Source organism: Thamnophis sirtalis, unplaced genomic scaffold, assembly GCF_051295495.1.
Source record: "Thamnophis sirtalis isolate CommonGarterSnake01/CBP01778 unplaced genomic scaffold, rThaSir2_p1.2 scaffold_4, whole genome shotgun sequence".
Lineage (NCBI taxonomy): Eukaryota > Metazoa > Chordata > Lepidosauria > Squamata > Natricidae > Thamnophis > Thamnophis sirtalis.
In genome coordinates, this window is record NW_028261384.1 from 142,414,065 (window position 1) to 142,441,593 (window position 27,529).

The following is a 27,529-nucleotide window of genomic DNA, read 5'->3' on the forward strand; positions in this document are numbered from 1 at the left end:
CCACACTCACAAAGATGACAACGGTTGGGGGCTCCTGAGATCAGGCTGGCTGGCGAGGGGGCTCCGGCCGGCCCCTCGCGAGAAGGGCTGCTCTCTGGCGCAGCTGCACCGCCCCGCGCCCTGCCTTGCCCTCCGCCGGGGTAGGTGAGCGGATGGAGGAGGGGAGGGGGCTTCAGCTGGGTGGTACCTGGATGTTCCTCTTCCTCCAACCCCCCTCCCTCCTGTCACTGAGGACGTTCCCTAGTTGGGTAATGAGATGTCTGCAAGAGAAGAGCCGAGCTTCGCACCTAGGACCCCACAGTCCTTTTCCTCCTCCTCCTCTTCCTCCTCCTCTTCCTCTTCCTCCTCTTCTTCTTCCTTTCCTCCTCTTCCTCCTTTTTTCCTCTTCCTTTCCTCCTCTTCCTCTTCTTCCTTTTCTCCTCCTCCTCTTACTCCTCCTCTTCCTTTCCTCCTTCTCCCCTTCCTCCTTTTCTCCTCTTCCTCCTCCTCCTCTTCCTCTTCCATTTCCACTTCCTCTCTTTCCTCCTCTTCTTCATTTTTTCCTCTTCCTTTCTTCCTCTTCCTCTTCCATTTCCACATCCTCTCTTTCCTCCTCTTCCTTTCCTCCTCCTCCTCTTCCTCTTCCATTTCCACTTCCTCCACTTCCTCTCTTTCCTCCTCTTCCTCATTTTTTCCTCTTCCTTTTCTTCTTCCTTTCCTCCTTCCTTTCCTCCTTTTTCTCCTCCTTTTTTCCCTCTTCCTTTCCTCCTCCTCTTCCTCTTCCATTTCCACTTCCTCTCTTTCCTCCTCTTCCTCATTTTTTCCTCTTCCTTTTCTTCTTCCTTTCCTCCTCTTCCTTTCCTCCTCCTTCTTTTCTTCTTCCTTTCCTCCTTTCCTCCTTTTTTCCTCTTCCTTTCCTCTTCTTTTTTCCTCTCCCTTTCCTCCTCTTCTTCCTTTTTCCTCTTCCTTTTCTTCCTTTCCTCCTCCTCCTCCTCCTCCTTTCTTCCTCCTTCTCTTGTTCCTTTCCCCCCCTTCCTGTTCCTCCTCCTCTTCCTCCTCCTGCTCTTCCTCCTCCTCGCCCCTCCTCCTCTTCCTCCTTTGCCACTGTGGGGTGTGAAGGGAGATACAGACTCCTGGTTCCTCTTAAAAGTCACAATGGAGGCGGGTGAGATCCAGGCTCATCACGGAGGCCACGCCAATTCATTGCGTTGACACAACCAACGATGGGTTATAAGCCATGGTTTAGCGCAGCTCGCCAACCAAACCCAGATCGGCTTCATCCGGCCCTCCTCTTCCTCCTCTTCCCTCCCCTTCCAGGTGAGCCGGGATGCTTTAACCGCCAGCCGCCTCCCCGTCAACGTGCCGAGACCCTCCCTCCCGCTGGTGGCCATGCCGCCTCGGCCTTCCTCGGGGGAGCTATGGGGGCTGCACCTCATGCCCCCCCGCATCATGGTGGACTGCTGCCTGCCCAACGGGATGGTGGTCACCCTGGAGTGTCTGCGGGAGGCCACTCTGCGCGGCATCAAGCAGGACCTCTTCAAGGAGGCCAGGAAGTATCCGCTCTTCCACCTGCTGCAGGTGAGGCCCCCCGGCCCGTAAACCGAAAGGAGGGAGGGGCGCTTAATTTATGGGAGGAGAGGGGAGCCGAGGAGCTAAATGGTGCCCTCCCTCGGTTTGTGGACGAAGGCGCAGGACCAGGCGGTCCTCCACTTACAGCTGTTCGTTTAGCGACCGTTCAGAGTTACAACGGTACTGAAAAAAGGGACTTGCTTTCCACATAACCGTTGCAACGTCCTCGTGGTCACGCGATCAGGCTTGTCAGGGTTCCAAATAGCATCCAAAAGCCAATCAGAGTCCCAGGCAGAGGATTCCTCCAAGTTCCCAATTGATGAAGAGAGCCATGTTGGCACATCTGGGGAAACCCGAATCTGAAAGCTTCCCGGTTGGAAGTTCAAGATCTTTCCCCCCACCGCACACCTACAAGTCCATCCCATTGCCCAATCTCCCACTCTGTGCTAGCAGTTTCCACCCATCCAGGTGCAGAGGTGCAAAGAATAAAAGATGACCTTGGTTTTCTAGAAAGAATGTTGTTATGGCTACCTAGCGTCTAACTCCATACAATCCCATTTCCCCACCATAGAATAATAGAAAGTGTGGCAGGCCAAAGACCCACAAGAAAAGATGGCTGCAGGCCTATTTAAGTCCCAAAATTCTGTTGCTAAATCAGACATTCATTAAGCATCTTTTGTCCCATTTTACGACCGTAAAATGCCACCGTTGTTAAGTGAATTGCTCAGCTGTTTAGTTCATACAGGCTTCATGTCGACTTACGATCACAGTTGAGCCCAAAGTTACTGTGGTTAGGCGAGACGTTTCTTGGGAGTTTCCCCCACCCCTTTTACGACCATTCTTGCTGCAGTTGTTAAGTGAATTACTGCAGCTGATAAGTTAGTAGCCCGGTTATTAAGTGGATCAGGCTTCCCCGTTGATTTTGCTGGTCAGAAGGTCCCAAAATGGGATCCCGTGACCCTGGGACAGGGCGATGAGTCAGTTCCCAAAAATCTGAATTTTGACCCTGGGGAATGTTGCGACGGTCGCAAGCGTTGGACAGCTTTTTTCAGTTCCGTTGAAACTGAAAACAGCCGCTAAATGAATCGTCGTAATTCGAGGACTCCTGCATAGGAACAGGGGGCTCCTTCTCCCCCAATTCCTTCTCCCCTTGGTTTTTGTCCCCCCCCATCCGCAGGAGGAATCGTCCTACATCTTTGTGGGGGTGACCCAGGAAGCCGAACGGGAGGAATTCTTCGACGAGTCCCGGCGACTTTGTGACTTGCGGCTCTTCCAGCCAATCCTGAAGGTGGTGGAGCCCGTCGGGAACCGGGAGGAGAAGATCCTCAACCGGGAGATCGGTGAGTCCAGAATAACAAGGTTGGAAGGGACCTTGGAGGTCTTCTAGTCCAGCCCCCGTCTCGAGCAGGACACAAACTGATCAAGTAGGAGTGTGAATAAGTGTCAGCCTTGCACTGTCTGCGTTGTGTCCTCACCGACCCACACTGCGCCCAAGTGGCATTTCCTCAAGGGACACAGGTAGCCCTCGACTTACGACCAAGGTGGCGCCCAAAATTTAGGTTGCTAAGCGGGACAGTCGTGAAGTGAGTTTTGCCTCCGTAGGAGAACCTTTTCTTGCCACAGTGAATCAGTGCTGTTCTTAAGATCGTTAAGTGAATCGGGCTTCCCCGTTGACTTTGCTTGTCAGAAGGTTGCAACAGGGGATCACGAGACATTGCAACCGTCATAAATATGAACCAGTTGCCCAGCCGGTCTGAAGTCTAATCACATGGGAAAGGGATGAAAAATGGGCAAAAGCCACTTTTTTGTGTGAAAATAAGTGTGAAAAGGGAGCAAAATGCACTTTCGGTGTAAAAATAAGTGTGAAAACCAGTCAAAAGTATTTTTCAGTGTGAAAATAAGTGTAAAAATGGACACAAGCCATTTTTTTCCCAGTGTGAAAATAAGTGTGGGAAATGGGCAAGTAAAATTTTCCTGTGTGGAATAAGTGTGAAAATGGGCAAGTCATTTTATCAGTGTAAAAGTAAGTGTGAAAAACAGGCCTCACTTTTTTAGTGTGAAAAATAAGATTTAAAAACTGGCAAAAGTCACTTCCCCCCCCCCAGTGAAAACAAGTGAAAAACAGGCAAAGGTCACTGTTTTCAGTGTGAAAATAAGTGTGAAAATGGACGTGTCACTTTTTCAGTGTGAAAATAAGTGTGAAAATGGACGTGTCACTTTTTCAATGTGAAAATAAGTGAAAACAGTTGAAATCACTTTTTCAGTGTGAAAATAAGTTTAAAAAACTGGCAAAATTCACTTTTCAGTGAAAATAAGTAAAAAAACAGGCAAAAGTTTTCACGGTTTTCAGTGTGAAACTGTGAAAAACGCACCTGTCACTTTTTTCAGTGCCGTTGTAACTCTGAACAGTCCCTAAACAAATGGCCGTAAGCCGAGGACCACTCGTATTGCCCTGGAAGCCCACAGACGATGCCCCCTAATGTTTCTCCCACGGCCGTCCCAAGGGACACAGGAGACTGGCAATCCGCTGTGCTATGTACAGCTGTACAGCTATGGCACAATCATGCCAGCCTCGCATCATTTGCCCGGGGATGTCGTGATGCCCTGGACATCTCCATCCTTGGGGCCGGAGGTCCTCGGCTTCCCCCTTGCTCCCCCGGGACAGACACGGCCACTCAAAACCACAAAGCGGGATTTTAAAAAAACTCCATTACGATCCTGAGCAGATGAAAGTTTTACAGTATTTCATTGTGTGTAGAGTTTTTTTTAAAACAAAAGTTTTCATTTTTATGTAATTAAAATTCTTTTGTCAACAGAGTGTTGTCCAGATTTCCCCCTTCTAACATTTCCACATCTACATAATTTATTTCACATTATATTCCCATTTCCAGTTTTAGCCGTATAATTTTCTTCCCGTATTTTCCAACGTTTATTTTTAAATTATGTACATAGTTTATAGTTTATAGTTTATTTATACATAGTTTATTTATACATACACAGTGTCATTTTCCCCCCCTCCCTTTAGGGATAAACCCCGTTGTATCATTTCATTTCCATCTTATTTCCTATAAATCGCAGCTATCTTCAAATCCGGTTTTTTTATATAATAAACGTCCCACTTAATTAATTTTGCACAATTAATACCATTAGTATATTTCACTCCCATCTTAATGAGCTGCGTGGCCATTGCCAGGATTAACATACTTCACTTCATTTTACTAATCCCCCGTTCCTCTTTTTCTTCTTTTTATACGTATTAAAATCTTCTGAAACTTTCCCATCACTTTTTGATCGGTTGTTTAGACGAGCCAATAGCAATAGGTTTTTTCTAGCTTTCTCCGCCTAGTATTGTAAACCGACCATAAGATGGGAGTCCAATAAATTGATTTTTCCCCTCAATATATGTGTGTGTGTGTGTGTGTGTGTGTGTGTGTGTGAGAGAGAGAGAGAGAGAGAGAGAGAGAGAGAGAGAGAGAGAGGGAGAGGGAGAGAGAGAGAGAGAGAGAATTCCCATTTATTTTTTAATATTCTTCCGGGGTTTTACTTTGGTCTCCTTCGTTTTATTTCCTTCTGCATTTTGTATTGTACTGCTCTTCCGAATAAAATGAAATGAAAAGGGAGGGGAATATATAAATTTAATGAATCCATTTTAATCCGAACCTTTCGCTCCGAAGGGTTTGCCATCGGGATGCCCATCTGCGAATTTGAGCTGGTGAAGGACCCCGAGGTGCAGGAATTCCGGCGCAACATTCTCTCCGTGTGCCGAGAAGCGGTGGAGACCAGGGGCTCGGCCGGACCCCAGAGCCAGGCCTTGTACGTCTACCCCCCCAACGTGGAATCCACCCCTGACCTGCCCAAACACCTGTACAGCAAGTTGGATAAAGGTGAGTGGGGAGGGGGAGAGGGCAGGGGGAGCGGAGCAAAGGTGCCTCAGTTTCCCCTTGGTTCCCAGTGGCTAAGACGTTGAGCTTGTCGTTCAGGAAGTTTGGCGGTTCAAATCCCTAGTGCCGCGTAACGGAGGGAGCTCCCGTTACTTGTCCCATCTTCTGCCAACCTAGCAGTTCGAAAGCAGGTAAAAAATGCAGGTAGAAAAATAGGGACAGCCTTTAGTGGGAAGGTAATCCCTTCCTCTGCAATCTCTCCCTCCCTTGTAATCCCTTCCTCTGCAATCTCTCCCCTGTAGCCTGATTACTCCCTTGTAGTCCCTTCCTCTGCAATCTCTCCCCTGTAGCCTGGTTACAGCACACAAACCGCTTTGGTCGCATTGACCGATGATCTCTGGAGAGCCAGGGATGGAGGCCATGCGTCCATCCTGGTTCTCCTTGACCTCTCAGCGGCTTTCGATACCATCGACCATGGTATCCTTCTGCGACGACTGCGGGAGGTGGGGGTGGGAGGCACTGTTTTGCAGTGGTTCTCCTCCTACCTCTCGGACAGGTCGCAGTCGGTGTTGGTCGGGGGGCAGAGATCGTCCCCGAGGCCCCTAACATATGGGGTGCCGCAGGGTTCGGTCTTATCACCCCTACTATTTAACATTTACATGAAACCGCTGGGCGAGATCATTCGGAGGCACGGGATAAAATACCACCAATATGCGGACGATACTCAGTTGTATCTGTCCGCCCCGTGCCAACTCAATGAAGCGGTGGACGTGATGAACCGGGGTCTTGAGGCCGTTAAGAACTGGATGAGAGCTAACAAACTGGTACTCAACCCAGACAAGACCGAGTGGCTGTTGTGTTTTCCTCCCAATAATTTGGCCAGTGTTCCATCGCTCAGGCTGGGGGGGTCAAATTTTTCACCCCTCAGACAGGGTTCGCAACTTGGGAGTCCTCCTGGACCCACAGCTGACTTTCGACCATCATTTGTCGGCTGTGACCAGGGGGGCAGTTGCCCAGGTTCGCCTGGTACGCCAGTTGCGACCCTACCTGAACCGGGAGGCCCTCACAACAGTCACTCGAGCCCTTGTGATCTCTAGGCTGGAATACTGCAATGTGCTCTACATGGGGCTGCCCTTGAAGAGCATCCGGCGACTTCAGCTAGTCCAGAATGCGGCCGCGCGAGTGATTGTGGGCACACCGCGGTTCGCCCACATAACACCTATCCTCCGCGAGCTGCGCTGGCTACCTGTTGATCTCCGGGTGCGCTTCAAGGTGCTACTTACTATCCATAAATCTCTCCATGGTAGTGGATCTGAGTAGTTGAGAGACCGCCTCCTGCCGATTACCTCCCTTCGACCGATTAGATCGCACAGATTAGGCCTCCTCCGAGTTCCATCCACCAGTCAGTGCCGACTGGCGACCACCCGGAGGAGAGCCTTCTCAGTAGCAGCTCCGACCCTTTGGAACGACCTCCCCGTGGAGATTCGCACCCTCACCACCGTCCAGACCTTCCGCACAGCCCTTAGGATCTGGCTATCCCGTCAGGCCTGGGGATAAGATTCTAATTCGCCCCACCCGAATGTTGAATGAAAGTTGCGTTTTATTGTTTTATTTTTTATTTATACACTGTCTTATGTTTTTGTTTTGCACCCCCGCTTCCCATGTATTGTAAGCCGCCCTGAGTCCCCTCAGAGAAAAGGGCGGCCTATAAATCATAAATAAAATCCTAAAATCCTACTCCCTTGTAGTCCCTTCCTCTGCAATCTCTCCCCTGTAGCCTGATTACTCCCTTGATGGAAGAGACAAAGCTTTCATCAGTTGTGGTCTTCCCAGGTTGATTAATTAATTTGTTTACTTAGATGTAAAAATGTATTACCTGCCCATCGTACCGTAGGGTAACTCTGGATAGCTTGCGATCTTAACAATCCCGGAGCCGTTGCTGTTGCGCCGCCTCAAAAAAACGAGTCCCGCTTCCTCTCCCCTTGATTTTGTTTCCTCCCGCGCCTGGCCTCCTGCGGACGCACCCGAGTGACCGTTGCTTGTCCTGCTTTTCCCCTCCTTCCTGAAGGTCGGATCATAGTGACCATTTGGGTTATTGTGTCCCCAAACAACGACAAACAGAAATACACCCTCAAGACGCCGCACGACGCGCTCCCCGAGCAGGTGATCGCCGAGGCCATCCGGAAAAAGACGCGCAGCATGCACCTCTCGCCCGAACAGCTGCGCCTCTGCGTGCAGGAGTACCAGGGCAAGTACCTGCTCAAGGTTTGCGGCTGCGACGAGTATTTGCTGGAGAAGTACCCCCTCAGTCAGTACAAGGTGAGCCCCCTCCCCGTGAGCCGACAAAAGCGCGCCGACAAAACCGCGGCAAGAAAACCACGACGTCGAATTCGCGCCCACAACAGCACGCTGACAAAAACGCGCCCACAAAAGCACGATTAGGGTAAGGGTAAGGGTAAGGGTAAAGGATAGGGTTAGGGTTAGGGTTAGGGTTATTACCTTGTTTTCGCGTTGTTTGTTGATGGCACGCTGTTGTCCGCACGCTGTTGTCGGCGCGCTGTTGTCGGCGCGATTTCGACGTCGCGGTTATCTCACCGCGGTTTTGTCGCCGTGCTTTTGTCGTGTGTGCATTTGTCGGTGAACCCCCTCTCCCTCCTCCTGACGCTACAGGCGGACTTTCTCGGCACTCGTGGGGGGCTCTTGCTGTCGGGGTCCACTCGATCCAACAGGGCCCTCTCTCAGGAACCAGGAAGCGGGTCTGTTCCCTCTGGAATCGCACACACACTCTCTCTCTCTCACACACAAACACACACACCCCTGAGGTCTTTCAGCTTTTATCCTGCTGGAGGTCTGGAAGACTTTGAAAACGTGGCTGTGTTTTCCCCCCGAGTGAAGGGCCGAGAGCGTTGGTGGAGTCCCGGCGGTCGTGTCGAGGGAGTGCGACTTTTTTTTTGTTTTCGTATTTCCTAAGCCTCGAAGCCAGGGGTCTCCAAACAGTGGCCCCTTTAAGGCTGTGGACTTCAACCCCTTGAATTCCTCACCCAGCCGTGCCTGGTTCTTTTTTTTGTTTCTCCTACGAGATTGCAGAGGAAGGGATTGCAAGAGAGTAAACGGGTTACTGCGGAGTTGAAGTCCACAAGCCTTAAAAGGGGCCATGTTTGGAGATCCCTGCTCCAGGGGTGAAATGCTACACCGGTAGTAAAAAATGCTACCAGTTCGCAGAACCGGTAGTAAAAAATGCTAAAAAAGTAAAAGAAGGGAGAAAGAAAGAGAAAGAAAGAGAAAGAAAGGGAGGGAGGGATGAGGAGACAGAGAAAGAAAGAAAGGGAATGAAGGAAGGAAAGAAAGAAAGTGTGTATGAGAGAGAGAAAGAGAGAGAATAAGAAGGGAGAAAGAAAGAGAAAGAAAGGGAGGGAGGGAGGGAAAAAGGAGAGGAAGGGAGGACTACAAACCTGGCATTAGGCGCAGCTTCAGAGGATAATCCAGGGCTGGAAGGGACCTGAAGGTCATCTAGTCTGACCCTGCTCCAGCAGGCCTGTCTTTTGATCCCCCAGTTACATGGCTACATAGCCACGCCCACCAAGTCACATGATTTCCCCACCACCAAGCCACGCCTCACCAAGCCACGCCCTCAGCACCGGTAGTAAAAAAAATTAGATTTCACCGCTGCAATGGGGCCTTGGGGGAGGGGGGTGTAAAGATGGCTGAAGACGTTTCTCTGCCCTCTTCCGCCGTGCTCAGAAGGCGCCAGGTGAACAAGTAAACAAACCAGGCCCAACTCCCCGCGGAAGCCGTTGTGACCTCTTTGGCGCTGCCCGGTCTCCCGTTCCTCGTGACACCCGGTGTCCTCCCTCCTCTTCCTCCAGTACATGAGGAACTGCATCGCCATCGGCCGCCTGCCCCACCTGATGCTGATGAGCAAGGAGAGCCTCTACAGCCAGCTGCCGGCCAACGTCTTCGTGCTGCCCTCGTACGCCCGCCGTTCGGCCACCTCCTCCCACGTGAACGGAGAGGTGGCCACCAAGTCCCTCTGGTCCATCAACAGCCTCCTGCGCATCAAGATCCTGTGCGCCACCTACGTCAACGTCAACATCAGGGACATCGACAAGGTGGGTGGGTCCAGGTGAACGCTGCCTCCTGAAGTTATACAGGTCCTCGATCTGATCTGATCCGGCTCAACGGCAGGGCAAGAGACTGAGTCGGCAACTGGGCAGGGAATGGGGGACCCACTGGAGCCGAGTGAAGCTCCCTCTCGTAGCCCTCTGCTGCCCACCAGGGTGAAAGGATGTGCTGGCTTGCATTCCCTCGTCAGTCTTCCATAGTTTGCTACCTTCAGAAATGCTAGGTGTCACCACCCATAATCCACAACCCATAATCCACAACCCATAATCCACAACTGCAAGTAGTCAGCGATTTATGACCACAGTTGAGGCCAAACTTTCTGTTGCTGAGCAAGACATTTGTTAAGCAAGTTCCGCCCCGTTTGACGACCTTTCCTGCCCCCGGTTGTTAAGCGAATCACTGCCGTTGTTAAAGTCGCAACACGGTTGTTAAACGAATCGGGCTCCCCCATTGGTTTGGCTTGTCAGGAGGTAAACAAAAGTTGATCACAGGATGTCGCGGCCATCATGAAGATGAGTCAGTTGGCAAGCAGCCGAATTTCGATTGGGTGACCATGGGGAAAACCGCAACGGTCGTAACTGTCATCCTCCGTTGCAACTGTGAACGGTCACTAAATGAATGGCTGAAAGTCAAGGATTACCTGGAGGGGAGCCTTTAATTCCGCTCTTCCTTCCTCCTAGATTTACGTCCGGACGGGGATTTTCCACGGTGGGGAACCCCTTTGCGATAACGTCAATACTCAGCGGGTGCCGTGCTCCAACCCTCGGTAAGTGGGGTGGGAGGGAGGGCCAGCCTGGGAATGGGGTGGGGTGGGGGGGTCTCCTTAAGGAGGGGAAGGGGAACAACCTGGACCCCCAAACGGGGAGGAGGGAGGGTTTCACACCTGGCTACCCGGCTAACTCCGGAGCCGCCGCTTTGCTCCCAGGTGGAACGAGTGGCTCTCCTACGACATCTACCTGACCGACCTCCCGCGTGCCGCTCGCCTTTGCGTCTCCATCTGCTCCGTCAAGGGCCGGAAGGGGGCCAAGGAGGTGAGTGTTTGTGGGGGACCCCACCCCCACCCCTCGACCGGAACTTCAGCTCAGCCCCGGGTACGGATAGTCCTCGACTTATGACTAGCCCAGCATTTCCCTTGCTAAGCGAGACAGTTGTTACATGAGCCTGGCCCCATTCTACGACCTTCCTTTGCCACGGTTGTTCAGCGAAACACTGCCGTTGTTAAGTGAGCCGCACGGCTGTCCTCCCCGTGGACTTTGCTCAGCAGACGGTCGCAAAAGGGGATCACGTCACACACACACACACACACACACACACCGGGATACTGCAACCGTCATAAATGCGAGTCAGTTGCCAAGCACCACGGCTGGGTGAAAAACGGTCCTAAGTCCCTTTTTTCAGTGTAACTTTGAACGGGCACTAAACGAGGACTACCTGTATGTACTTGCTGGCTTCGGGGAGTTGCAGAAGTCCAGAGGTGTCTGCGCATAAGAACCAAGGTGGTTGACTTTATCGTCACAGCTGCCACCTTGAGCATCTTGTGCTGAAAACCCCTGGCTGAGGGTGGCAGGGGGGGCTGGGCACAATTGAGCCGAAGTGGCGCAGTGGTTAAATGCAGCACTGCAGGCTACTGCTAGATCAGCAGTTCAGCGGTTCAAATCTCACCGGCTCAGGGTTGACTCAGCCTTCCATCCTTCCGAGGTGGGTAAAATGAGGACCCAGATTGTTGGGGGCAATATGCTGACCCTCTGTAAACCGCTTAGAGAGGCCTGAAAGGCCTATGAAGCGGTATATAAGTCTACTGCTATTGCTATTGCTAAATTGAGAATCCCTTCCAGCCCCGATGAGGAGGGGGGTTCGTGGTTCTTGGTCTGTCTACCCCAAACGGTGGCCATTTTCAGATGGGCAGACTTCAACTCCCAGAATCCTACGGGGTTCCCTTATTCCAATAGTCTCCACCCTTCGCAACTTTAAAAGAGTCAAGGTGGCGCAGTGGTTAAATGCAGCACTGCAGGCTACTGCTAGATCAGCAGTTCAGCGGTTCAAATCTCACCGGCTCAGGGTTGACTCAGCCTTCCATCCTTCCGAGGTGGGTAAAATGAGGACCCAGATTGTTGGGGGCAATATGCTGACTCTGTAAACTGCTTAGAGAGGGCTGAAAGCCCTATGAAGCGGTATATAAGTCTAACTGCTATTGCTATTGCTATTGCTAACTTTAAGGCCTGTGGACTTCAACTCCCAGAATTCTTCAGCCGGTACGGCCAAACTAGGGGATTCTGGGAGTTGAAGTCCACACGTCTTAAAAGTTAATGTGGCTGACGGGGGAATTCTGGGCGTTGAAGTCCACACGTCTTAAAAGCTGCACAGCCGGCTGGGGAGTTCTGGGAGTTGACCATTCTTACGGTGGCCATGATTGGAGACCCCTGCCCTATTTCACGTCCCCCCCCCCCGGGCACTGCAGAAAAAGGGACCTTGCAGAGTCTGGTTGGGGACCCCAGCAGATGCTTTTGACCCCTCTCCCCCCCTCCTCTCCCCCCTCCCCCCGCAGGAGCACTGCCCCCTGGCCTGGGGCAACGTCAACCTCTTCGACTACAAGGACACTCTGGTGGCCGGGAAGATGGCACTCAACCTGTGGCCGGTCCCCCACGGCCTGGAGGACTTGTTGAACCCCATCGGGGTCGGGGGCTCCAACCCCAACAAGGTGAGACTCCCGCAAGGGGCCTGGCTTCCTGGCGAGGCTGGCCGGGGTATGTGTGGGGGTGTTTGGGTATTAAGTGGGGGGGGGGGGGCGTAACGACGGTCGCTGGATTTCGGGAGGAGGGGGGTCTTTGACCTCTGGCTTTGCTGCTGCTGCTGCTACAGGAGACCCCGTGCCTGGAACTGGAGTTCACCTGGTACAGCCACCCGGTTAAATTTGCCGACGCGGCCGAAATCGAGGAGCACGCCAACTGGGCCATGTCGCGGGAGCTGGGTCTGAACTACTGCATGGTGGGCTTGGTAAGGGGGGGGGGGCGCGGGCCGAAAGAGGTTTGAGACTTTGGGAAGAGGGCAGAGAAGAGCAGCGAAGGGGGTCGAAGGCCTAAAGGACACCAAAACACAAGAAAAACCGCCTCTCTAGAGAAAAAGACACGATATCCCAATATTTGTGGGGCTGCCCCAAAGAAGGAGGCGGTCCCACCTGTTCTCCAAAGCGCCAGGACAAAAAACAACGGAGGGAAACTAACCAAGGAGAGAAGCCACCTGGAATTGAGGAGAAGCTTCCTAACAGGGAGGATAATTAGCCAGGGGAACAGCCTGCCACCAGAAATGTTGAGTGCTCCAATCACTGGAGGCTTTTAAGAAGAGACTCGTCTGAAACGGTATAGGCTCTCTCGGGACGTGGGCTGGACTAGAAGACCTCCAAGGTCCCTTCCAGCTCTATCCCGATTGAACGCCAGGACAGAGGTGGCGGTAAAGCTGCTGGCTGGGGAATTCTGGGAGTTGAAGTCCCCTACCTGAAAATCGCCAAACTCTGTTCTAGCGGGTTCCGTCTTGCTGTGACCCGTAAAGAGGAGGGGGGCTGACTTCTCTTTCTCCCTCCCCACCCCACCCCACCCAATTCCAGAGCAACCGCCTGGCCCGCGACAGCTCTCTGGACGAAAGCGAATTGGAGCAGATGCGTAACATTTGCAACCGAGATCCGCTGTCGGAGATCACAGAGCAGGAGAAGGACTTCCTTTGGCGCCACCGGTGGGTTCCAGGCACCGAGTGGGCTTCAATAGCAGCCGCGGCTGCCCCCCCCGCCCCATCCCTTCCCGCCCTCGCCTTCAGCTGCCCCCTCCTCTCTTTCCAGGCACTACTGCGTCAACCTCCCCGAGACCCTGCCCAAGTTGTTGCTGTCCGTCAAGTGGAATTCGCGAGATGAGGTGGCCCAGGTGAGCAGAGACACACACACACACCCGTCCAGCTGGGACCATGGGAAATTTCCGGGCCGGGGGAGGGAGGCAGCGGTGCAGTGGTGGGATTCAAATAATTCAACAACTGGTTCTCTGCCCCTCGTGATTTCTTCCAACAACCAATTCACCAAACTGCTCAGAAAGTTAACAACCAGTTCTCACGGACCGGGGCGAACCGGCTGAATCCCACCACTGCAGTGGTGGTTTGGCTCCTGGCAGGCAGGACACCCCCCCCCCCCAAAAAAAAATCCAGAATGAGAGAACTCACTACGGCCAACTCCCTGCGGGGACAATAAAACCATTCAATTTAATTTTTTAAGGTTGTCCCAAATATGCTTTCTCCCCCCTTCAAGAGGCAACTGGACTTTCTTTCGTTTTTTCTTTAAGAGATTTCCCTTCTCATCCCAAGAAGCTTCTTCAGCTCCGGCAGAATGATGGCGAATGGGAGTCAGAGCCGAAGAAGCTTCTTGGGATGAGAAGGGAAAGGCCTTCAAAGAAAAACGAGGAAGTCCAGAGTTATCGCTTGGGGGAGGAAATGATTTGATTTGATTTAGTTTATTTGTATGCCGCCCTTCTCCGGGAGGGACTCAGGACATAAAACACAATACACGTAATTAAAATACACAAGAATCACACAATCATACAGGTCGAGAGGGGAGGAGAACTCATCAACCCCAGGCCTGCCGGCAGAGCCAGGTTTTGACGGCTTTCCGGAAGGCCTGGAGAGAGGTGAGGGTCCGGATCTCCGCGGGGAGTTCGTTCCAAAGGGCCGGAGCTGCAACAGAGAAGGCCCTCCCCCGGGTGGTAGCCAGATGGCATTGGCTGGTAGACGGAACCCGGAGGAGGCCGACCCTGTGAGATCTAACGGGTCTGTGGGAGGTAATTGGCAGCAGGCGGTCTCTCAAGTACCCAGGTCCAATACCATGAAGGGCTTTATAAGTGACGACTAGCGCCTTGAAGCGTATCCGGAGACCGATCGGTAGCCAGTGCAGCTCGCGGAGGATAGGTGTAACGTGGGTGTACCGAGGTGAACCCACAATCGCTCGCGCGGCTGCGTTCTGGACGAGTTGAAGTCTCCGAATGCTCTTCAAGGGCTGCCCCATGTAGAGTGCATTGTAGTAATCCAGTCTTGAGGTCACGAGGGCGTGAGTGACTGTCGCGAGAACCGTGACCTGGATGATGGAGAAGCTCCCTAGATGTCTTTATGGTTATTGGAGGGGTCCTTGGTGCCCTCTGAGCTTGGGGGGGTTTCCTTGCAGACGTTTCGAGACCCAACTAGGTAGCTTCTTCAGTGCTAGAAGGGAGTGGGGGTTGGGAGGAGGAGGAGGAAGAAGAAAAGGCCTGTGGGGTCTCTTGAGCTTGGTTGCTTTCTTGCAGGGGGTTCAGGACCCCAACTAGGTAACATTCCCAGTGCCGATTCCTCTTGTTGCCTGTAGACGGGATCTTGCCAGACTAAAGCAACTGCATAACTATATACCGTATTTTTCCGATTATAAGACGCACCTAAATTTAGAAGGGAAAACAAAAACAGTTTTCGGCCTTCACGCACTGCATTTTCAGCCCTTTTCTCGGGCCTTTTCCAGCCTTTTTTCGTCCCATTTTTGAGGCTTTTTTGGCTCATTTTCCAGGATTTTTTTGGGCCCGTTTTTAGCGTTTTTTCGGCCCGTTTTTGAGGATTTTTTTTGGCCCGTTTTTGAACCTTTTGGGGCCCGTTTTTGAGGCTTGATTTGAGCCTTTTTTCAGCCCGTTTTCCAGGCCCATTTTGAGGTCTGTTTTCTAGGCTTTTTTCAGCCCGTTTTTGAGGCTTTTTCGGCCCGTTTTTGAGGCCTTTTTCATGCCGAAGAAAGCCTTGAGAACAGGCCGAAAAAAAAGCCTCAAAAAATGAACAGTGGGTGCGCGGGGCTTCAGCAATATTCAGTCTATAACAGTGTTTCTCAACCTTGGCGACTTTAAGTCCTGTGGACTTCAACTCCCAGAATCCCCCAGCCAGCACAGCTGTGCTGGCTGGGGGATTCTGGGAGTTGAAGTCCACAGGACTTAAAGTCGCCAAGGTTGAGAAAACACTGGTCTATAACATGCCCAGACATTTTCGACTCCTTTAGGGAGACAAAAAAGGGGGGCGTGAGGTCCGTGCCTTTGAAAGCAGCCATCTCTTGTTTTTAAAGGCACTTGCTATAGTCCGCTTAGTGACCGTTTAAAGTTACAACGGTGCTGGAAAAAAGTGACTTGGGACCGTTTTCATGCCACGTCCCCCCCCCCGTGGTCAGGTAATCAAAATCTTGGACCCTCGGCCACTGGTTCGTACTTACGACTGTCGCAGCCTGTCCTGAGTTGACGTGACCCTTGCGACTTTTTTGACGAGCGAAGTCAGCAGCGAAGGCAGATTCGCTTAGCAACCACGCGGACTCAATTAGCGTCTTATCGGAATGACAGATGAGCAGTTGGGAGGGGACCTCAGAGGTCATCTAGACCAACCCTCTACCCGGGCAGGAGACCCTATATTTTTTTTCAGGGAAAAAAATAAGCTTCCAATCTCAAAAAACCTCGTTGGTGATTCACTTAACGACCGCAGCCAGGAAAGCCGCAAAGTGAACAAGTGCTTGGCTACGCAGCCGAGATTTTGGGCTCAATTGTAAGTCGAAAACTATAGTTCGCAGCACCTTGAGGGAGAGCCCCGCAGTGATGGCCACCATTCTTCCCTGTTTCTCCCCCCCCCCTTCTTCGTCCCCCGCCCCCCAAGATGTACTGCCTCCTCCGGGAATGGCCCCTGATCAAACCTGAGCTCTCCATGGAGCTGTTGGACTGCAACTTTCCCGATCCGATCATCCGGGAGTTTGCGCTGAAGTGTCTTCTCAAAGGACTGACGGACGACAAACTCTCCCAGTATCTCATCCAGCTGGTGCAGGTGAGCGGGCCGGGGGTGTGGGCGCACCCACCCCACCTGAGCGATGCCGGGGGGGGGGCTAATTTCAGGATTCCAGGGCTCGGAGGACCCGGAATGGTGTCGAGGGGCCTTCAGAGAGGAGGGGGAGCAGAGGTCGGTTACGGGAACGGCTTGCCGCGGAGGAGGGAGTGGAATGTGAGAGGCAGAAATGGGACAAGGCAAAGACAAAGGATGACCTTGGTTTTCTAGAAAGAATGTTGTTATGGCTACCTAGCATCTAACTCCATACAATCCCATTTCCCCACCATAGAAAAAGCATCGTAGAATAATAGACAGTGTGGCAGGCCAAGGATCCAAAAAGAAAAGATGGCTGCAGGCCTGCCATCTATACTCTCTCAGCTTCCAATCTCTTCTTAAAAACAGAATCATAGAGTGGAAGGGACCCAGGAGGTCATCAAGTCCAACTCCCTGCTCGGACAGGCAAACCTTTTACCGTAGATATGATTATCTTCCTTTCCTTGGTCCTCACCACCCACGCACACCATACCAGCTCTGCCTCCCCTCTCTTACAGTGTGTCTGCCCCCCCCCGCAACGAAGGTCCTTGACTTTTCTGCTCTTCCCCCCCCCCCTCCCCAGGTTCTGAAATACGAGCAGTACCTGGACAATCCTCTAGCCCGCTTCCTGACCATGAAAGCACTGACCAACCAGAGGATCGGCCATTTCTACTTCTGGCACCTCAAGTGAGTCCAGGGGAGGCCGGGGGGTGGAGGGGCTGGGAGCATTGGGGGGGTGGGGGCTGCAGAAGATTGACAGGGGGGGGGCTGTAGACAGTTCAGGTTTGGGTTATTTATTTTTTAGGGGCCTCGATCATCCAGGACTCGAGAGGCCAAGAATAGGTGGGGGCGGGGCCAGCCAGAGGTGGCATTTGCCGGTTCTCCGAACTACTCAAAATTTCCGCTACCGGTTCCTCAGAACCGGTCAGAACCTGCTGGATTTCACCCCTGATTTCAGCTCCCAGAATTCCTCAGTTACTTTAAGGCTTGTGGACTTCAATTCCCAGAATTCCTTGGTCATTTTAAGTCTGGTGGATTTCATCCAGTAGTGAGAATCATTTTTTAAAAACTACCGGTTTTGTGGGCGTGGCTTGGGTTTGTGGGTGTGGCTTGGTGGGCGTGGCAGGGGAAGGATACTGCAAAATCTCCATTCCCTCCCGATCATCCAGGACTCGGGAGGCCAAGAATGGGTGGGGGCGAGGCCAGCCAGAGGTGGTGTCAGCTTCTGCCTTGCTGTTGCTTCAGCTGTCATGAAACGGGGAGGGAGGGTTGGTATTTGGGAGGGGTTATTCGATGTGCTGGAGGAATGTTCTAGTATGTACCAGATGGTTGGACTTTAAGGCTTGTGGACTTCAATTCCCAGAATTCCTTGGTCATTTTAAGTCTGGTGGATTTCATCCAGTAGTGAAAATCATTTTTTTTAAAACTACTGGTTTTGTGGGCGTGGCTTGGTTTTGTGGGCGTGGCTTGGTTTTGTGGGCGTGGCTTGGTTTTGTGGGCGTGGCTTGGTGGGCGTGGCAGGGGAAGGATACTGCAAAATCCCCATTCCCTCCCGACTCGGGAGGCCAAGAATGGGTGGGGGCGAGGCCAGCCAGAGGTGCCATTTGCCGGTTCTCTGAACTACTCAAATTTTCCGCTACCGGATCTCCAGAACCTGTCAGAACCTGCTGAATTTCACCCCTGTTCCCAGGTCTGAAATGCACAGCAAGCCCATCTCCCAGCGCTTTGGGCTGATGCTAGAGGCCTTCTGCCGGGGCTGCGGGATGTACCTGAAGCACCTGAACCGACAGGTGGAGGCCATGGAGAAGCTCATCAATCTGACCGACATCCTGAAGCAGGAGAAGAAGGATGAGACCCAGAAGGTAACTTCCAGGGGAGGGGGAGCAAGCGGGCGGGGGGGGGGTTGCCTTGAAGGAAAAGAAAGAGTTGGGGTCGTTTGAAGAGGGACCCCGTGCCCCTACCCCCCCCCCAGCCCAGTGCCCAGTTGGTGCCACAGAGGGGGTCTTTACCTCCACTCACCTTTAAGCAAGGAAAACGGAATGCACAGGGACAGTATAGGTGGCACCTTGCTCAATAGGAGTAACTGTGAAAAGGGATCTTGGAGTCCTAGTGGAGAACCATTTAAATAGGAACCAGATGTGGGCAGCAGCTGCCAAAAAAGCCAACACAGTTCTAGGCTGCATCAACAGAGGGAGAGAATCAAGATCACGTGAAGGGTTAATACCACTTTACAAGGCCTTGGGAAGGCCACACTTGGAATATTTGCATCCAGTTCTGGTCACCACGATGTAGAAAAAAGATGCGGAGACTCTAGAAAGAGTGCAGAGAAGAGCAACAAAGAGGATTAGGAGACTAGAGGCTAAAACATAGGATAGGATAAGAATAAGAATAGAATAAGAATAGAAATAAGAATAGAAGAACAGAATAGAATAGAATAGAATAGAATAGAATAGAATAGAATAAGAATTGAATAGAAATTAGAATAGAATAGAAGAATAGAACAGAAGAATAGAATAGAATAATAGAATAGAATAGAAATTAGAATAAAAGAACAGTATAGAATAGAAATTAGAATAATAGAATAAAATAAGAATATAATACAATAGAATAGAAACAGACATCTTCAAGTTGACAAGGTTGAGAAACACTGGTTTAGTTAGTGAAAAGAAGGACCAGGGGGGACATGATAGCCCCTTCCAGTATTTGAGGGGCTGTCCCAAAGAAGAAGGGGGGTCAAGCTATTCTCCAAAGCACCGGAGGGCAGGACAAGAAACAACGGATGGAAACTAACCGAGGAGAGAAGCAACCTGGAACTAAGGATAAATTTGCTATTAGTGAGGACAATTAGCCAATGGAACCGCTTGCCACCAGAACTGGCGGGTTCCAGTAAAAACACTGGAGGTTTTTAAAGAATAGATTGGACAGCCACTTGTCTGAAAATAGCCTAGGGCCTCCTGCCTGAGCAAGGGGTTGGACTAGAAGACCTCCAAGGTCCCTTCCAACTCGGTGATTCTGTTAAGATGCAGATGAAGTTCCTGGTGGAGCAGATGAGACGGCCGGACTACATGGAGGCCCTTCAGGGATTCATCTGCCCTCTCAACCCCGTCCACCAGCTGGGCAACCTCCGGTGAGACTCCGGGCAGGGGCTCCTTTGGAGGGGAGAGTGGCGGTGGGGGGCAGCCCTGAATGGGGAGGGGGTCTTCTAGCAGGGGGGTGGAGGTGTCAACCTTTTGCCTTTCCTCCCCTGCAGGCTGGACGAGTGCCGGATCATGTCCTCGGCCAAGCGTCCCTTGTGGCTCAACTGGGAGAATCCGGACATCATGTCCGAACTGCTCTTCACGAACCACGAGATCATCTTTAAGAACGGGGACGGTGAGTGGCAGAACCAGGCCTGGGATGGTGGTGGGGTGGGGGCAAGGGGGCAGGGAAGGACCCCGAGGGACGGAATCGAGATCGCGTGAAGTGTGAACACCACTTTGGGTGAGACTCCAGAATTCCCCAGGCCTGTATTTCCCCCCCCCCCCTTTCCTATCTCCCGGAATGGAGAGACTGCAGAGGAAGGGATTAGAAGAGAGTAAGTGAACCACAATTGCGATACAGGTCACGTAAAGTGTTAATACCACTTTATAAATCCCTTTTTTTCCCCCTCCTATCCTTGTCAGCACCCAATTTTGCTCCCCAGGATATTAAAAACAAAAAGATGTTGAGACTTGGGAAAGAGTGCAGAGAAGAGTAACATAGGAGGCTGAAGGCTTAAAACATACTATAAGGCTAGTACCACTTTATGAAGCCTTAGTAAGGCCACACCTGGAATAACTGCATCCAGTTTTGGTCACCACCTTACAAAAAAGATGCGGAGACTCTGGAAAGAGGGCAGAGAAGAGCAAGAAAGAGGATTAAGGGGCTGGAGACTAAAACATAGGAAGAACGGTTGCAGGAACTGGGGATGTCTAGTTGAATGAAGAGAAGGACTAGGGGAGACAGGATAGCAGCCTTCCAATATCTCAAAGAAGAGGGAGTCAAGCTATTCTCCAAAGCACCTGAGGGTAGAACAAGAAGCAATGGGTGGAAACTAATCAAGGAGAGAAGCAACTTAGAACTGAGGAGGAATTTCCTGACAGTCAGAACAATGAATCAGTGGGACAGAAGTTGCCTCCAGAAGTTGTGGATGCCCCAACACTGGAAGTCTTTAAGAAGATGTTGGATAAACCATTTGTCTGAAGCGGTGTAAGGTTTCCTGCCTAGGCAGGGGGTTGGACTAGAAGACCTCCAAGGTCCCTTCCAACTCTGCTATTGTATTGTATTGTATTGTAATTGTATTAATGAAAAGAAGGACTAGGGGAGACATGATAGCAGTCTTCCAATCTCTCAGGGGTTGCCACAAAGAAGAGGGAGTCAAACTCTTCTCCAAGGGACCTGAGGGCAGAACAAGAAGCAATGGGTGGAAACTAATCAAGGAGAGAAGCAACTTAAAACTAAGGAGAAATTTCCTGACAGTTGGAACAATTAATCAGTGGAACAGCTTGCCACCCGAAAATAGGATAACTTTTATTGTCATTGTTTACTGTGTGCACACTGGCACACATTAAACATGAAATTCTGTTGCCTGCCTCTCAAAGGAAATATATATTTACCCACACATTAATCACACACAGACACACAGACACAGACACACACACACAGACAGACAGACACACACACACACACACACATCACTGTCCATTTTGAATACATAGCAGAAAGAGGACATTTGAGAGTTCACAAGCTGGGCAGGTCGTAGGGGGCTCCATCCCTGGAGGCTTTTAGGAAGAGACTGGGTACGGTCTCCCGCTTGAGCAGGGGGGCTGGACTAGAAGACCTCCAAGGTCCCTTCCAACTCTGTTGTCCCGATGGTCGTTCAGGGGTCTGGATTGGGGGGTCTCAAGCAGGCTGAGGGGCAGAACTGGGGTCTCTCTGGGAGGGAGGCCCATCTGGCTTCCTCCTTCCAAAGATGGGTAGAAATATTGGGGTGGCCCATGGATCTGAGCCACATACGGATCTGGAGACCCCCCACTGGCCTCTGAGTTCCCCCTGGACGGTCGTGTTCCCCCCCCCCCCCGATCCTCCAACCTGCTTCCCTTCCCTGCTGTGACGTTTCTTCTCCCTTCTAGATCTCCGGCAGGATATGCTGACCCTCCAGATCATCCGGATCATGGAGAGCATGTGGCAGAACCAAGGACTGGATCTCCGGTAAGGGGGATCCCTTCGGGGCTGGCGGGGAGGGACGGCCGTGGATGGAGGCAGGGGGCAAAGGGTCAGCCAGCCGTTACACACTTGGGGGTCTTTTGCCAGGTGGTCAGCCCCCCCCCCCCTTGGAGCCCCCCCAGGCCTTGCCTGATCCTGGGGGGGGGGCTGGGGAGGTGGTGGTGCAGAGGGCTGGGTCCTGTCCAGGACAGTCCCAGCATCAGACTGGACAACACTGGGCCGTAAGCTGGCTGGCCATGCCCTCTTTCTGCCTCTTGAGTAGTTCGGAGACCCGGTAGCGGAAATTTTAAGTAGCGGAAATGTTGAGTAGTTCGGAGAAGTGGCAAATGCCACCCCTGGCTGCCCCCACCGAGGAGATTTTGCAGTATCCTTTCCCCTGCCACGCCCACCAAGCCACGCCCACCAAGCCACGCCCACTGAACCAGTAGTAAAAAAAATAATTGAATTTCACCACTGTCTCAATAGGTGTTCAGCTGAAGGGTGGGGGGGCGATAATATGTGTTTTTATCCTTCGTTTATAATTCCCTCCCTTCCTGCCACAAAAAATATTTTTTTTAGTTTTCTAGCTAATTTCTTTCTTTCTCTTTTGGATATTTTAACCTGGGGGGAAGAAACGAAAAACCGAAAAGTCAGAAAAATAATAATTAGAAAATTGAGCGGGGTGGGGGGAAAGAGATGGAATATGTGGTGGGCTGGCCAGTGGGTGGCTGGAGGAGACAGCCGGGCCTCCCTTGCGAAGCCCCCTGCCCCATTTGGGAGCAGCAGCAGTAGCCCACCCACCCACCCACCCACCCAGCTCCTGGCCTTCAGCTGCAGACATATGGGGGCTCCCGCCTGGGAACTGACCTGCCTTCCCCCCCCTTCTTGCAGGATGCTCCCCTACGGCTGCCTGTCCATCGGGGACTGCGTGGGGCTGATCGAAGTGGTCAAGAGTTCCTACACCATCATGCAGATCCAGTGCAAGGGCGGCCTGAAGGGGGCGCTCCAATTCAACAGCAACGCTCTACACCACTGGCTGAAGGACAAGAACAAGGGCGAAGGGTCAGTGGGGGGGGACAATGGGGAGGGGGCGCACAGACTGGGGGACGGAGGGGTGGTGGGCAGGATTTCAGAGGGGCCGGGCAGGAGGCAGCTCCAAAGGGACTTTCCGGATAGAATAACAGAGATCAATCAATCAGAATAGGGCCGGAAGGGATCTTGGGGGGTCATCTAGCCCAACCCCCCCTGCCGAAGCAGGAGACCCTCTACGATTTGAGACCCGTGGCTGTCACAATCTCTTCTTGAAAACCTTCCAGGGATGGAAGCAGCCATTAATTTCTGGTGGCAACTTCTGTTCCACTCCTCCCTGTTAGGGAAGTTTTCTCCTTAATTCCAAGTTGCTTCTCTCCTGGATTAGTTTCCATCCGTTGCTTCTCGTCCTCCTTTTCTGGTGCTTTGGAGAATAAGGATGTTGACCCCCCTCCTCTTTGCGGCAGCCCCTCAAATACTGGAAGACGGCTATCGTGTCCTCCCCCCCCAAAGTCCTTCTTTTTCTCTCGATTGGCCCCAAACCCCAAATCTTGCCACCGTTTTTCCTGTTATTTTAGTCTCCTGGCCTTTAATTCTCTTACTTGGTCTTCTTCTCTGTAGTCTTTTTAGAGTCCCCAGCATCCTTTTTGCAATGTGACCAAAGCTGAATAATGCAGGATTCCAGATGTGGCCTTTTACTGAGGCTTCGTATAAAACTGCCAAAGTGATTGACTAGCAATTCACCTGGTTGACTAAATACTTTGTGTGATTTGTGAGTTGGAAGGAGGTCATCTAGTCCACCCCCCCCTTGCTCAAGCAGGAGAGCCTAGGCAGTTTCAGAACAGGTGGCCCACCCAGCCTCTTCTTTAAAAAAAAAACTCCATTGTTGGAGAACCTATGACTTCTGGTGGCAGGCTGTTCCACTGGTTCGCGGCCTTCGCTGTCGGGAAATTCCTCCTTAATTGCTTCTCTCCTGGATTAGTTTCCATCTGTTGCTTCTCGTCCTGCCTTCTGGTGTTTTGGATAATAAGCTGACCCCCCCTCTTCTTTGGGTAGCCCCTCAAATACTGGAACACGGCTATCCCACCCCCCCACCCCCCCACCCCACAGTCCAAATCCTACAGCTGTTCTTCTTCTGAGCTTCTTGGATGAGAAGTGAAATTTGAGTAAAAAGTCAAGAAGAGTCCGGTTGCCTTTTGGGGTGACCGTGACCCGGAGGACGGAGAGCCCCCCCCCGGACCTTGGCCAGGCTGACCGTTTCCCCCCCCTGCCGGTCCAGGTACGACGCGGCCATCGACCTCTTCACACGCTCTTGCGCCGGCTACTGCGTGGCCACCTTCATCCTGGGCATCGGTGACCGTCACAACAGCAACATCATGGTCAAGGATGACGGGCAGGTGGGTGCGTCCCCTCCGCAGCCCTGTGAGAGGGGAGGGAGGGGGGGGCTTGGAAGGCCCCCGCCCCCAGCCGAACCCCCCACCCCCTTTGCCCACCCTCCCGTCTCTCTCTCTCTCTCTCTCTCGCTGTAGCTCTTCCACATCGACTTCGGGCACTTCCTGGACCACAAGAAGAAGAAGTTCGGCTACAAGAGAGAGCGAGTGCCCTTCGTCCTCACCCAGGACTTCCTCATCGTCATCAGCAAAGGGGTCCAGGAATGCACCAAGACCAAAGAATTCGAGAGGTGGGCACGGGGGTGTGTGTGTGTCTTGGTCAAGCAGGTGGCCCATCCCTCCCCCAATTCCCTCTCCCCTTCGTTCCCCCTCCCCAGATCCTCTCTGAGCAATGCAGCTCCCCCCTGTTGTGGTCCGACGCGGAGCTGGCAGCCGAGTCGGAGAGCAAGGAGGTTGGGGAGGGACATGGGCCAGTCCTGGAGTCTGGGGGAGGCTCGGACGAGGGCTCTGTGTCGGAGGCAGAGGGGGGAGCAGGACCATCTGGGAGTTATTTGCGGAGTCTGATACCAGCGAGGCAGAAGAACAGCTGGAACCTGTTCCCAGTGCGCGCATGCGCAGAGCTGCCAGAAGGCAAGAACAGTTAAGACAAAAAGGGGAGACTCGGGAGTAAGGCTTGGAGGTGATTGGCCCCTCCCATAAGACATAAAGGAGGAGCGAACGGGAGGTGAGCCTTTGCAGGGAGCAAATTTTGTTCGTTTTGGTCGGTTCAAACTCTGAAGCTCCGTTTGACTCTGTGCTCCGTTTGGCCCTTGCAAAACGAATTGGCCATTAAGGCTCCGGCAGCGTTTCAAGGGAGAAAAAGGTGGGTGCTTCTCAGCCTTTCCCTGAAAGACTTTGGCAGACTTCTGCAGGACTCTTTACAAACTATTTGTGACTTATGGGCTGTGAATGACCATAATTCACAGATGTTGAAATAAAAAGAGGGTTTTTGGAACCAAGTTTGTGATTTATGCTTTCTCAGAAAGCCTAGGTCAGAAGACCCCCCAGAACATGGCCCCATCTATCTTCCCCCCACCCCAGGCCTTCCCATCCCCCCCCCCCCCCCATGATCAAGTTGTGATCTTGAGGAGTCCTGGCTTAATCCTGGTTTATAGCCACAGGAAGCCCTCCTCGACTTATGACCTCAATGGAGCACAAAATATCTGCTACTAAGCGAGACACAGTGTTAGGTTGAGTATCGCCCCGTTTTTACGACCTTTCTTGCCACCATTATTAAGTGAATCGCTGCAGTTGTTCAGTGAGTCACACCGTCCTTAAGCGAATCCGTTTTCCCCCACTGACTTTGCTCGTCGGAAGGTCGCAAAAAGGGGATTACGTGACACTCCCCTCCCCCCGGTCATAAATAAGAGTCAGTTGCCAAACCTCTGAATTTTGATTCATGTGATGCGGCCAACGGTCGTAAGAGCGAGAAACGGTCATAAGTCCCTTTTTCCCGGGCCACTGAAACTGTGAATGACCTTCTGATGAGCAAAGTCCAGGGGGGAATCTGGATTCACTTACCAACCGTGTGACTCAGCGATGATTCACTTAACAACCGTGGCAAGAAAGACGTAAAATGGGGCGAAACCCAACTGTCTCGCTTAGCAATGGAAACGCTGGGCTCAATTGGGGTCGTAGGTTGAGGACTACCTATAATCTTGGGTACCAGAATGGATGTGTGTGTGTGTGTCTGTGTGTGTGTCTGTGTGTGTGTGTGTGTTCCTGAACATCTGGAGGACTTTCCGTTGTGACCGAGGCTTCCCCAGAAGCACGAAGCCGAGTCCTCGCCCCGATAAACCCCTTTTGTTTCATTGACGGGGAATTCCTCTCCGGCAAAGTCTTCCCTCTCCCGCCATCTTTCAAGAGAGCCCCCAATTCCCCACATTTCTCGGGCTTGGAGACACTTGGCAAGGACGCAGGCATGGTCTCGTGGCCTCCTGCAAACTCCACTCCCCTGTCGCTCCTCTTTCACTCCCTCTGGGAGGGGCCATTTGCCGTCCACCTGTGGCCTTCCTCCCAAGCCGACCACTCTCCTTTAGCCGTTCCCTTCACCTGGCCACTCTGCGCATGGGCACACGGGGAACAGGCTCCAGCTGTTCTTCTGCCTCACTGATCTCCGACTCTGAAGGCAGCTGATAACTGTCAGACGGCTCTGGCCCCCTCTCTGCCTCCGACGCAGAGTCCTCGTCCGAGCCTTCCCCAGACTCCAGGACTGGCCCAGATTCCTCCCCAACCTCCTCACTCTCCGATTCTGCTGCCCGCTGGCGGGCCACAACACTTTCCAGAGGTGGTTCTGCGGTTGGGCATCCCATCCTACGGGTAGGCTGGAGGTGTCATCTTCTCTCGGGGAACGTCCTCCTCTCCTTTTTTCTTCCTCAACCATCTCCTCCTCGTCCTCCTCCTCCTCGCAGGTTCCAGGAGGTGTGCTACAAGGCCTACCTGACCATCCGCCAGCACGCCAACCTGCTCATCAACCTCTTCTCCATGATGCTGGGCAGTGGGCTCCCCGAGCTGCAGTCCTTCGACGACGTGGCCTACCTGCGGAAGACGCTGGCGCTGGACAAGACGGAGCAGGAGGCCCTGGAGTACTTCACCAAGCAGATGAACGAGGCCCACCACGGCGGGTGGACGACCAAGATGGACTGGATTTTCCACACCATCCGGCACATGCCCCTTAGCGAGGCCAGCCACGACTGAGGGACCCTGCAGGAGGAGGTTGGTCCTGTGGACCCTCACTTGGGTGGGCCACGCGACTGACTTCTCCGAGACTCCTGTGGTCCGTGTCCTCTCTTGGGACCAGCCGAGATTGTAGGAGGGGTGGCACCGGAGGGGGACCTCAGAATTCTGCCCTCCCGTTCCTCTCCGAGCCCCACGGGGGAACGGGAATGACCCCCTCCGTTGGCAACTGTGATCCTCCCCTCGGGGTTCAACCCCAGAAATCATCCTATGCTCAGAGACTTTTCCTCTCCCCTCCGCTGAAGCTTCCTGGGGGCGGGGCGGGGGGGGCGCTGCGGGCAGGAAGGAAGCCTGGGGAGCAATCAAAAGAGCAGGGTAATACTTGAAAACGTCTGGAGTCCGAAAAGGAAGAAAAAAAAAGAATCATAATTATTTTCTCTCTCTCCTTTTTTCAAATAAAAAATTAAAAAACAAAAACCACCTCACATTTGGGATGTGTCTCTAGAGGTCTCTCTTCTTTTTAAAATAAAAATAAAAATAACATTTTGTTTTTGCTTGCAAATTCTGCAAGTTCACTCGGAAGGAGCCTGTTTACGCAAAGACATTTTAGGATTTAAAAGTATTTGGGTCGTAAAATAGGGATTTTGCTAGCCGTAATGAAGGGCGATGTTCTTACATCGAGCAAAATGTGATTTATTTATTTTTTGGAAGACGTCTGACTTTACGACGCTTAATTGAAGAAATCATTTT

General features: G+C 52.3%; 1 protein-coding gene across 2 annotated transcripts; it reads left to right on the forward strand.

Annotated features, from left to right (window-relative positions):
• LOC106551391 (phosphatidylinositol 4,5-bisphosphate 3-kinase catalytic subunit alpha isoform) lies at nt 1-27,185 on the forward strand. Of its 2 annotated transcripts, none has more exons than XM_087714317.1 (22): nt 1-140; nt 1,297-1,557; nt 2,726-2,888; nt 5,223-5,432; nt 7,498-7,748; nt 9,296-9,538; nt 10,232-10,317; nt 10,477-10,582; nt 12,097-12,249; nt 12,411-12,545; nt 13,153-13,277; nt 13,381-13,462; nt 16,224-16,388; nt 17,005-17,108; nt 18,112-18,283; nt 19,442-19,548; nt 19,672-19,793; nt 21,572-21,650; nt 22,536-22,706; nt 23,953-24,070; nt 24,203-24,354; nt 26,515-27,185. In XM_087714317.1, the coding sequence occupies exons 2-22, from the start codon at nt 1,369-1,371 to the stop codon at nt 26,798-26,800; spliced, it is 3,219 nt and encodes a 1,072-aa protein (XP_087570443.1). In that variant the 5' UTR covers nt 1-140; nt 1,297-1,368; the 3' UTR covers nt 26,801-27,185. The 2 variants fall into 2 exon arrangements, with proteins under 2 accessions (XP_087570443.1, XP_087570444.1); XM_087714318.1 differs by having other exon boundaries at nt 19,448-19,548.
• The last annotated feature ends 344 nt before the right edge of the window (nt 27,186-27,529 follow it).

What these genes read in the sequence shown, in the direction of transcription:
- LOC106551391 (XM_087714317.1), top strand. Translation starts at nt 1,369, where the DNA reads ATGCCGCCTCGGCCTTCCTCGGGGGAGCTATGGGGGCTGCACCTCATG. An exon ending in ACCCCCTCAGTCAGTACAAG is followed by an intron (nt 7,749 to 9,295) that starts GTGAGCCCCCTC and finishes CTCTTCCTCCAG; the next exon opens with TACATGAGGAACTGCATCGC. An exon ending in TTCTACTTCTGGCACCTCAA is followed by an intron (nt 17,109 to 18,111) that starts GTGAGTCCAGGG and finishes CCCTGTTCCCAG; the next exon opens with GTCTGAAATGCACAGCAAGC.